Consider the following 10,070-nt stretch of genomic DNA (forward strand, 5'->3'; position numbering starts at 1 on the left):
GTTGCTACTGACTCTGCCCTCTCTCTCGAACGCGTCCACTTCTCTGTGCTCGCCACCACCATCTAGCCCAAGACATCACTAACTCTCAACCAGAGCACACCAAGAGCCCTCTACGTGGCTTCCCCAGCTTCACTTGAGTTTCCTCCTCGCTGAATTAGCCAGAGACATCCTCAGGAAATGCACATCTAATCATATCATTTTTGTTTTTAAACCCTTCGAAATTCCCTGTGCTTATAGAATTAACATACAAGATCCTTAACATGACACATGGCTAGGGAGACCGGTCTCCTCTCCAGCTTCAGCTCTTGGCACTCCTGCCTGGCAGCCGACATCTGCACCACTGGACTGCTTATCTTCTGCATGGCGCATTTCCATGTGTTTGCTCCTCTATCACTTCCGCCTGAAATGCACTTCCCTCCACTCTCTGTCACCTACCTTCTCTGGAAGATTTAGTTCAGGCGCCTTCCTATCCAGGAAGCTTTTCCTAATCCTTAATGTCCTCCAATTAGGGTTATGATCCATCTGTTTAGTGCTCCCATCATCCCTAGGGATGAATAGCTCTATCCCTCTCATTAGACTTGGAGTTCCTCAAGGACGAGTACTTATCTCTTTCACTGGTGCTTGATAAGTGGCAGACGCTAGGTGAATGTTTGATGACTAAAGTGATAAGAAAAGCATATTTTGATGACTAAAGTGATAAGAAAAGCGTATTTGGGGGAACAATGAAATATCACGTAATCTATAAGAAGAATCAAATGATAGTTTTCTACCACTGGCACTTAATATAGATATTTTGTGGTCTATAAAACTCTCAGTAGTCACAATTAAGAGTGAGTCATAGCATTTCTAAATGTAACTTATACAATGATTTTCTAATGTGAATAGCCAAAATCACTTCATTTTACTTACTTGTAATTAGAAATCATTTTGTAGTATATGCCAGAGTGCTACTAACAACAAAAAATATAGCTTGCTTTTTTATAATATTGATCTCTAAGCAATACTTCTTATGTTTACTTGAAGGTATCACAAATAACAATGGTCTATTGATGGTGACTGTGTGCTGAGTATTGTGCTAAGTGCTTACACTGTTATTTTATTTAGATGTAGCATATTGGATGTATTAACTCATTTAGAGAAAAGGAATTTGAGGCTAACAGAAGTTAAATTACACATCAAAAATTACTGGAACTAGTAGGTAGCAGAACCTGGACATGAATGCAAATCTATCTGACTGCTTGTCTGTAAGCCAATGAAATATGTGAATCTTCCTGGAAACGTCATAACTTCAATATAATTTAATTAATAAGTAATTTAAAAAACCCAAACAGTTCTATCTAGAATGAGAATACATGGCATATTTAAAATACATCTTCAAAATCCTTTTTTTATACGACTATAATAAAATTTAAAAGTGTTGAAAAAAATGAAAAGCATTAAATGAAATTATTAAATAATGTTAAGAAGCCATAATCCTGATGCTCACTGACAGCCATATGTTGTTACTTAATCTGCCTTGATTCTGAGAAATTCAGAGAAATCCCAGCACCTCTCAAAGGACAAATATGGCAGCTCTTACCCTCACATCCTAAAGGTCTCCCTACAGACTTGGCATTTTCATTAATATGTTCCTTGAAAAGCCAGGTCTCAGGATAGAGGCAAGGAAATTATCTGCCTTTAAATTACACACTATGGAATCTTTGGTGGTTTATGGAACAGACTTGCTTGTTTGGAAATAAAGAACATAATCTCTAAGGTTCCTAATAATTCTGTGATTCTATAAACCTAAATGTTTTAGTTGAAAACCTAGAGTGTCATGGTCACTGAAGATCAAAAGGGACCAAATTTAAGCTGGGCACAGTGGCTCAAGCCTGTAATACCAGAGCTTTGGGAGGCCGAGGTAGGAGGACTGATTGAGCCCTGGAGTCTGAGGCTGCAGTGAGCTGTGATTGCACCACGGCACTCCAGCCTGGGTGACAGAGTAAGACCCTGTCTTTAAAAAAAAAAAAAAAAAAAAAGGGAGAGACAGAGACCAATTTTGAGCAGATATTTGATAAAGAAAACCAGATTTTTCAATCATGAAAAACTGAGGACAAGGTCTCACTTTCGTATGTTAAGTCTGATAGTTCCTCACGCATGTTTTAAGAGACATTCAGGAACAAGCTGAAGAATCAGACATCAATGAGAGTGAAGAGCGGGCCAGTGAAGAGACCTTCAAACTTCGTATTCAGAGATCCCATGACTATGTTTCATTTCAGCTTAATTTAGCTTAATTCATTCAGCATAATTCTTACAAAGAGAAGCAATTATATCTTCTATATTGTATTCTGGCATTTGCATCTTCCCCACTAACTGTTTCTTGGTTTACTTTTTGCTGCAACAGGTGGACCGGAAATAACATCCCTGTTTAGGTAAGAGAGACAGGGACAGTCCTTTGAGATTATGTTAACAGTGGGACTTAATTACTGAATATCAAGCAGCAAGATCAGTAGAGGCGGAAATTAATTTCCTGGCAGCTTATTTTCACCACCAATCTTAAGTGTGGCTATGAACTAAACAAACTTTATGCACCCGCCAAAAAACTTGGTTTTAAAAATGTGCTTTCAAGCAAGTTTGTGCTGGATTACATTTTGTAGCAGCGAAATAGTAAATGATAATTTTTGAAGCTATGAGAATCTTGGTAGAGCAAAGAGATGATTGGTTCATGTTAGCAGTGGGGTGTTTAGGTCAAAATGCAAAGATGATTGTAAACCAGGACCGTAAGTACGAAGCAATGCAATGTTTTCTCGGGCAACATTTTTATCCTATTTGAGAATTACTACCCCCCACTGGGGAGTGACAGGTGCCATAGCAGAGAGGCAGACGGCGATGAGGACTGAGCTGGCCATGTCCCTCCTGCCTGCTTTCCTAACAGGAAAGGAGACTTTTCGTTTCCTTCAAACCACGGTGAATCAGTGCCCCTTGCAGAGGCCCAGGCAACCGCACAAGCAGGAATGCAGCTCTAACCCATGCTCTTCTCGCCATAGCTCAACACACGTGTGACTGCAGGGGCAGATGCAGTGTTTGCTGAACTTCTCTTGTCTGTCCATGATCGGATGGGAAAATGAGGAGAGTAAGAGGAAACATCCTTCCTTTTTATTAGACAGGGCTCAGAATTACTGTCAGCTTGAGTCCACATCCTGAACATTTTCAGCTATCTGCTCCAAGGCTAGGTCATCAATAAAGTGAACATTCACAGTATCCACACAGCAGTTTAAAAACTGGGTAATTTGATAAAAGAATTAAGTCCTCATGGGAAAAGTCTGAACCTTGTTGGTCGTCCTTACACAAATATGTGCAGTTTGGTGGTGCTTTCATTTGGAATTCTATATGAAGTTAGAGGTAGAAAATCTTAGTTTTCTCAATAACTCTGAGCCCTGAAGCTTCTGTTCTGATGGGAATATAGCAGAAGACCTAGAATTGAAAATGTCTAGAATTGAAAGTTCTCTGAATTAGCACTCAGACTTCATTTTTGTTTTATACATGATTAGACTAACCACCTTCATTTTGTTTCTTAGATTAAATGTATCAAATCGAAGGCAGTGAAGTTTCTCCGTGATTTTCCTTCTGACAACAGTCACATGCACAGCAGAGAGCAAGAGCAAAGCTGTTGACAAAGGCAGAATTTCTAGGCAGAGCAGTTTGGGACTATTTATGACAGAGGTTAAGTGGCATTGCTTACCTCTGTGGTGTCACAGAGCAGTGCAGCATCAAAGAAAGGTTACCTCTTATTGAGAATATGCACTTTAATCACATAAAATATGCTATACATTACTTTTCAATGGTAGAAATAACAGTTTTAAAAATTAGTTCTAGGGTTGTGCTTTAGATTTCATGGAAAATTAACTTATGTATATCTCATATATTAATAAACACAGGTTAGTATTAGAGTAACATAGTCCATTTTGCAGGGGAAGGATCAAATAGGGAAGGATTTCCACAGAACGGAGGACAAGCAGGTGCACGTCTCACCTCCGTCTGTGGCACAGGCCATGCGGCAGTGTGCCTGCCACTGTCCTCACTTGACTCCAGCTGCCTCCTTTGCTTCTGAAGTTCTTGTCCTTGCCACGTCTAATATCAAACCCATCACCAAACGGTTGGTCCTGCGTGTGGCTGTCTTCTCCCCTCAGCAGCTCTGGGAAACTCTCCTGAGGGCAAAGCGTTGCCTCTTCTGGAAGATACCATCCACCCTATAGACCCTGAGCCTGGTGTCCTCTGAAGCCCTACTGCTGTCCTCTGTCCCTTTCACCTTTCACCCCCTGCAGGTCACCCTCCAACTTAGCGGGGACTTACAATCAGAATGTGCTTCTCCTTTAAGCTGATTCTTAGCTATTAAAAATGAATGAACTCACAAATTATGTTTCTTTCATTCCTACTGGGGTTGCCAGTCTACCATAGCTGGCGTCTTGGCTGGTGGGAGGCTGACACTTCCCAGCGACCGGGTCTGCTTTCCCAGGCGTCTGCAGAAGGAGGTGGTCTCGCTTCCCTCCGGTCTTCGGCTCGGGGCTCTAATAACAGCACTGTCGCTTGAAGTCTTGTTTTGGTTTTGGTTTTCCCCATAGTCCAAAAGCATGGGGAAAATACACACACACACACACACACACACACACACACACACACACACACTCTCTCTCTCTCTCTCTTTCTTAAAATACACATTGGGGCTCTTTCCTTGTACTTCTACATTTGAACAAACACACGTCGTTTGGTTATAGCTTCTTCAAATAGTGGCAATTTTCATCTGGCCCTTATGTATTCCCACATAGGAACTAAATGCATTAAATTTTCATTTTTTCCTTTGAAATGTAGGCTCATAAAGCATGAGGAAATGTAACAGGAAAGGGTTTTAAGGCCAGCGGGATACTGAGTGACAAAGAAGACTAACAGAGAAGGTTCATTTGTTATTGGAAACTCGAAGCTGGTTACTTGACATTTATAGTTTATACTCAGCCCACTTTCAGAAACTGAGGTGGCTTCACTACATCAGGCTAACAGGGAGAAGGAGGAAGGCGGAGACTCCACATGGCTGTGGGAGACAGACAAATCCAGCTGCAGCAATGTATTCCTCCCAATGTATTACTGACTTACAAAGACCCTACAGCTTCTGCCTGGAGTTGCATGCCCAGGTACTTTAGCTTCTGGAAATTGGCTGCAATGGCCTCCACCCCAGAGCTGGCGTGCTAGATGTCCACAGGAAAGCAAGCCTTTGCCGGGCGCGGTGGCTCAAGCCTGTAATCCCAGCACTTTGGGAGGCCGAGACGGGCGGATCACGAGGTCAGGAGATCGAGACCATCCTGGCTAACACGGTGAAACCCCGTGTCTACTAAAAAAATACAAAAAACTATCCGGGCGAGGTGGCGGGCGCCTGTAGTCCCAGCTACTCAGGAGGCTGAGGCAGGAGAATGGTCTAAACCCGGGAGGCGGAGCTTGCAGTGAGCTGAGATCCGGCCACTGCACCCCAGCCTGGGCAACAGAGCAAGACTCTGTCTCAAAAAAAAAAAAAAAAAAAAAAAAAAGGAAAGCAAGCCTTTGCCTTAGCCCAAAGCCCTTGAGTTTTTGTTGCCGTTTTTATTAGGTTGGTGCAAAAGTAATTGCAATTTTTGATCATTGAAAGTAACGGCAAAAACCTTAATTACTTTTGCACCAACCTAATACTTTGTATTCTATCCTTCTTGTACTACATTGTTTTATCTCTCCAGTTACAAAGTTAAAAAGTCGCCCCTACAGTAAGACTGTTCACATAGAACCTAGCTATCAGAAGCACTAGCTGGTGGGATCATCCTTGCATCCATTAGGGAAGGAAGGCCAGTCAGGAGCGCTGGCATTTGTTGGAATGTTACATTATTCTGTCACTTGGCAACGTTATTCCCATGGATTCTAAACTCAGGGATCAGTCCTGCTAGCAGTACTGCTGCAGAAGACCATCTTTGTGAACGCGTCCCTGAGCTCTGGGCTCCGGAAGGCGTATATGAAGGGGTCAATGACGGCATTGCACATGATCAACATGCCGTTCACCTGGAAGAGGGACATGTAGCAGGCGCAGTAGGGGTTACTTGGGCAGAATGTCATTAAGAGGACATGAAGGACAAAGGGGGCCCAGCAGAAGATGAAGACCCCGAGCAGGATGGTCAGTGTGATGGCCCCTTTCATGTTGGTTCTGGGGAGGGTGGAGATCTTCCTGGTGTGGGAGCGAGCCAGCAGGAACATGTGCACGTAGAGGCACAGGATGAAGACCAGCATCAGCGGGAACAGCGACGTGAAGGTGATCACTGTGGGCACGTGATGGGAGAAGATCACCATGGTGATGCCACTCGCCGTGCAGAACGTCCAGATGACCGCAAGCACCACCACAGTGCGGCGCATGGTCACGATGCTGTGGTACCGCAGTGCGTGGAAGATGGTGATGTAGCGGTCGGCCGCAATCACAGACAGGCTGAAGATGGACCCGAGCAGGGAGAGGACAAACAGGGAGTCGATGATGTCATCAGCTGTGGTTTCGAAACTGCCACGCGGCTTGAGATAGCCCATGTTTCTCAATATGATCAGGATATTTTCCAAGATCTTATATAGGCTGCCCAGCATATCAGATATGGCCAAGCTACAGATGAAAAAGTACATGGGTGCCTGGAGATTCTTATTCTTGAACACAGCCAGCAGGACGATCAGATTCTCCAAAACTCCAACAATGGAAATTGTGAAGAATATCTCTTCCGGCAAAACCACATGAGGACAGTCGGAATTATTTCTTGCTGTGTCATTGAAGTTTTCATACGAGTTGATAATGTGCTTCATTGCTCCTGCTTGTGGTTAAGGCAGTGATGTTACTTGGACTTGACTTCATGGAAAACTTGATTGATTCTTCAGGATCTTTTCTTCCTTGTAGCACTTGCTGGAGATCTAAGTGAAAATCTCCAAATCACCTAAAAGAGGGTACACAGAAATATTAGTTGCAAAGTACACTAGAAAATAAAAACCAGCCACACTCGCTTAAGGAAACTCTATTCCCTCCATAAAATACAAAGAAATCACTATATTAGAAAGAGCCTGCACACGTATGTTTATTGCAGCACTAGTGGCAATAGCAAAGATATGGAATCAACCAAAGTGTTCATCAATGGGTGAATGGATAAAGAAAATGTGGTTCATATACACCAGCTATAAAAAAGAATAAGGTCATGTCTTTTGCAGCAACATGGGTGGAAATGGAGGTCATCATCAAAGTGAAAAACTCAGAAACAGAAAGTCAAATACTGCATGTTCTCACTTACCTGTGGGAGCTAAATAACGCATACACGTGGATGTAGAGTGTGGAATGGACATTGGAGCCTCGGAAGGGTGGGAGGGGGTAGGTGATGAGAAATTACCTCATGGGTAGCATGTATGTTATTCAGATGATGGACACACTAAAAGCTCAGGCTTCACCACTACACAGTATATCCATGTAACAAAATGGCACTTTTGTACCCCTTACATTTATAAAAATATATATATAAAGTGTTTTAATTTAGGTAAAACAGTATACTGGGCCCTCATCTTAAGCACTTTGTGAGAAACAGCATTAGTGGAATTTTGAGCCGAGAGATGACAGCAAAGATTATTCTTTGCCGGGCCACTTTCCCCCCATCCTTCTCGTGAACACACGTGGATGTGGGATGAACAGATGAATAGCAATGGTGCCCTTGATGAGCAAAGAGGTAAAGCAAGGAAAGGTCCACGTGGGAACTGGAGAGCCCACAGCTGCCTTCTCCGACGGGGAGGCGGTGACCGGGCTCGGCGGACTCAGGAGATGTTCAGGTCCATTCCTTCTCACTGCTCCTCTCCCTGGGTCACTGCCTGACCCCACAGCCTGTGGGATAATGGCAAAGGTGCCGATGTATCATTCCCACAGATGACTATGGAATGCACATCACCACTTGTGTTTCAAAGGGGGCGCTCCTGGACTGGCATTTCTGGAGACTTATTTTTGGTGTCTCTGGGGGGAAGGTGGACTCGCAGTGCAGCAGTGGGGAAAGCCAGCACCACGTGGCGAGGAAAAGACACTTCCCGGGCAGGACAGATTTGAGAGCACAACCTGTGATCCGAAGTCCACGGGGAGCCCCTCACAGCCTCACTCTACCGACTCGTCTGGAAAGGAACCAATTCCCTTGGAAAGGATTGGGTCAGAGGTCAAGTGTTCAGAAGGAGGTTTGTGGGTTTGGTGGACGCAGAAGGAGGGGTTGACAGGGTGTGGCTGCTGCTAGGGTTCTGCCTGGAACAGCCAATTTACCCCGTTTGCCTGAAACATGGGCAGGGTTTACAACCTGGAAGTCCTGCATCCCAGGAACCACCTCAGTCCCAGGCAGACAGGGCTGAGTCACCTTCGTGCCTCCTGCCCAGGCCGGAGAAGCCTGTGTGCTGTGTCCCATCTGCTGGGGGAGCCTCGGGGATGGGAGGGGGAGCCTGGGGATGGGAGGGGGAGCCTGGGGATGGGAGGGGGAGCCTGGGGATGGGAGGGGGAGCCTGGGGAATGGGAGGGGGAGCCTGGGGATGGGAGGGGGAGCCTGGGGATGGGAGGGGGAGCCTGGGGATGGGAGGGGGAGCCTGGGGGATGGGAGGGGAAGCCTGGGGATGGGAGGGGGAGCCTGGGGATGGGAGGGGGAGCCTGGGGATGGGAGGGGGAGCCTGGGGATGGGAGGGGGAGCCTGGGGATGGGAGGGGGAGCCTGGGGATGGGAGGGGGAGCCTGGGGGATGGGAGGGGGAGCCTGGGGATGGGAGGGGGAGCCTGGGGGATGGGAGGGGGAGCCTGGGGATGGGAGGGGGAGCCTGGGGATGGGAGGGGGAGCCTGGGGATGGGAGGGGGAGCCTGGGGATGGGAGGGGGAGCCTGGGGATGGGAGGGGGAGCCTTGGGATGGGAGGGGGAGCCTGGGGAAGCCTCAGGGATGGGAGGGGAAGCCTGGGGATGGGAGGGGGAGCCTGGGGATGGGAGGGGGAGCCTGGGGATGGGAGGGGAAGCCTCGGGGATGGGAGGGGGAGCCTCGGGGATGGGAGCGGGAGCCTGGGGATGGGAGGGGGAGCCTGGGGATGGGAGCGGGAGCCTGGGGATGGGAGCGGGAGCCTGGGGATGGGAGGGGAAGCCTGGGGAATGGGAGGGGGAGCCTGGGGAAGCCTGGGGATGGGAGGGGGAGCCTGGGGATGGGAGGGGGAGCCTGGGGATGGGAGGGGAAGCCTCGGGGATGGGAGGGGGAGCCTGGGGATGGGAGGGGGAGCCTGGGGGATGGGAGGGGGAGCCTGGGGATGGGAGGGGGAGCCTGGGGATGGGAGGGGAAGCCTGGGGATGGGAGCGGGAGCCTGGGGATGGGAGCGGGAGCCTGGGGATGGGAGGGGAAGCCTGGGGAATGGGAGGGGGAGCCTGGGGATGGGAGGGGGAGCCTGGGGATGGGAGGGGAAGCCTCGGGGATGGGAGGGGGAGCCTGGGGATGGGAGGGGGAGCCTGGGGATGGGAGGGGGAGCCTGGGGATGGGAGGGGCCTGTGGTGGTTGATGTTCATGTATCAGCCTGACAGAGCTTCAGGATACCAGGTATGTGGTGAGATAGTGTCCTGGGTGTGTCTGAGGGTGTTTCTGGGTGAGATGCACATTTGAACAGGTGATTGAGTAAAGCAGAGGCCCTCCGGGATGTGGGTGGGCCTTGACCAATCAGCAGAAGGCCTGAGGAGAACAGAACTGCTCCTCGAGAACTAGGGGGCTCCTCCTGCCTGACTGCCTGATGGAGACACTGGCCTTTTCCTGCCTTCGGACTAGCACAGAAGCGTGAGCTCCTCTTAGGTCTCATGTCTGTTGGTTTCAGACCAGAACACACCATCTGCTCCCCTGGGTCTCCAGCTTGCTGGGTGTAGAGCTCGGGACTGCGCACCCGTGTAACTGTGTGTGCCAATTCCTTATAATAGATCTCTTTATGTCTCTACCCATCTCCTGTTGTTTCTTTTCCTCTGCAGAATCCTGGTTAATACAGGGCCCAACACCTGTGGCCAGCATGGGCCATGTATGGAGA

General features: G+C 47.8%; 1 protein-coding gene and 1 long non-coding RNA gene across 2 annotated transcripts; one reads left to right on the top strand and one right to left on the bottom strand.

Moving 5' to 3' along the window:
- The first annotated feature begins 1,807 nt into the window (after nt 1–1,807).
- Nucleotides 1,808–4,198, top strand: LOC139360091 (uncharacterized). Its single transcript, XR_011617193.1, has 3 exons — nt 1,808–1,900; nt 2,384–2,411; nt 3,558–4,198. It is a non-coding gene; the product is annotated as an uncharacterized lncRNA (long non-coding RNA).
- Nucleotides 4,199–5,661: 1,463 nt separating this feature from the next.
- LOC105478947 (melanocortin 2 receptor) lies at nt 5,662–8,436 on the bottom strand. The gene has a single exon (XM_011736703.2). It carries the CDS (start codon nt 6,829–6,831, stop codon nt 5,923–5,925), a length of 909 nt encoding a protein of 302 aa, XP_011735005.2. The 5' UTR covers nt 6,832–8,436; the 3' UTR covers nt 5,662–5,922.
- Between the last annotated feature and the right edge of the window lie 1,634 nt (nt 8,437–10,070).

This window comes from Macaca nemestrina, chromosome 19 (assembly GCF_043159975.1).
Source record: "Macaca nemestrina isolate mMacNem1 chromosome 19, mMacNem.hap1, whole genome shotgun sequence".
Taxonomy (NCBI): Eukaryota; Metazoa; Chordata; class Mammalia; order Primates; family Cercopithecidae; genus Macaca; species Macaca nemestrina.

Coding starts and splice junctions, on each gene's coding strand:
- LOC105478947 (XM_011736703.2), bottom strand. CDS start 6,831: ATGAAGCACATTATCAACTCGTATGAAAACTTCAATGACACAGCAAGA.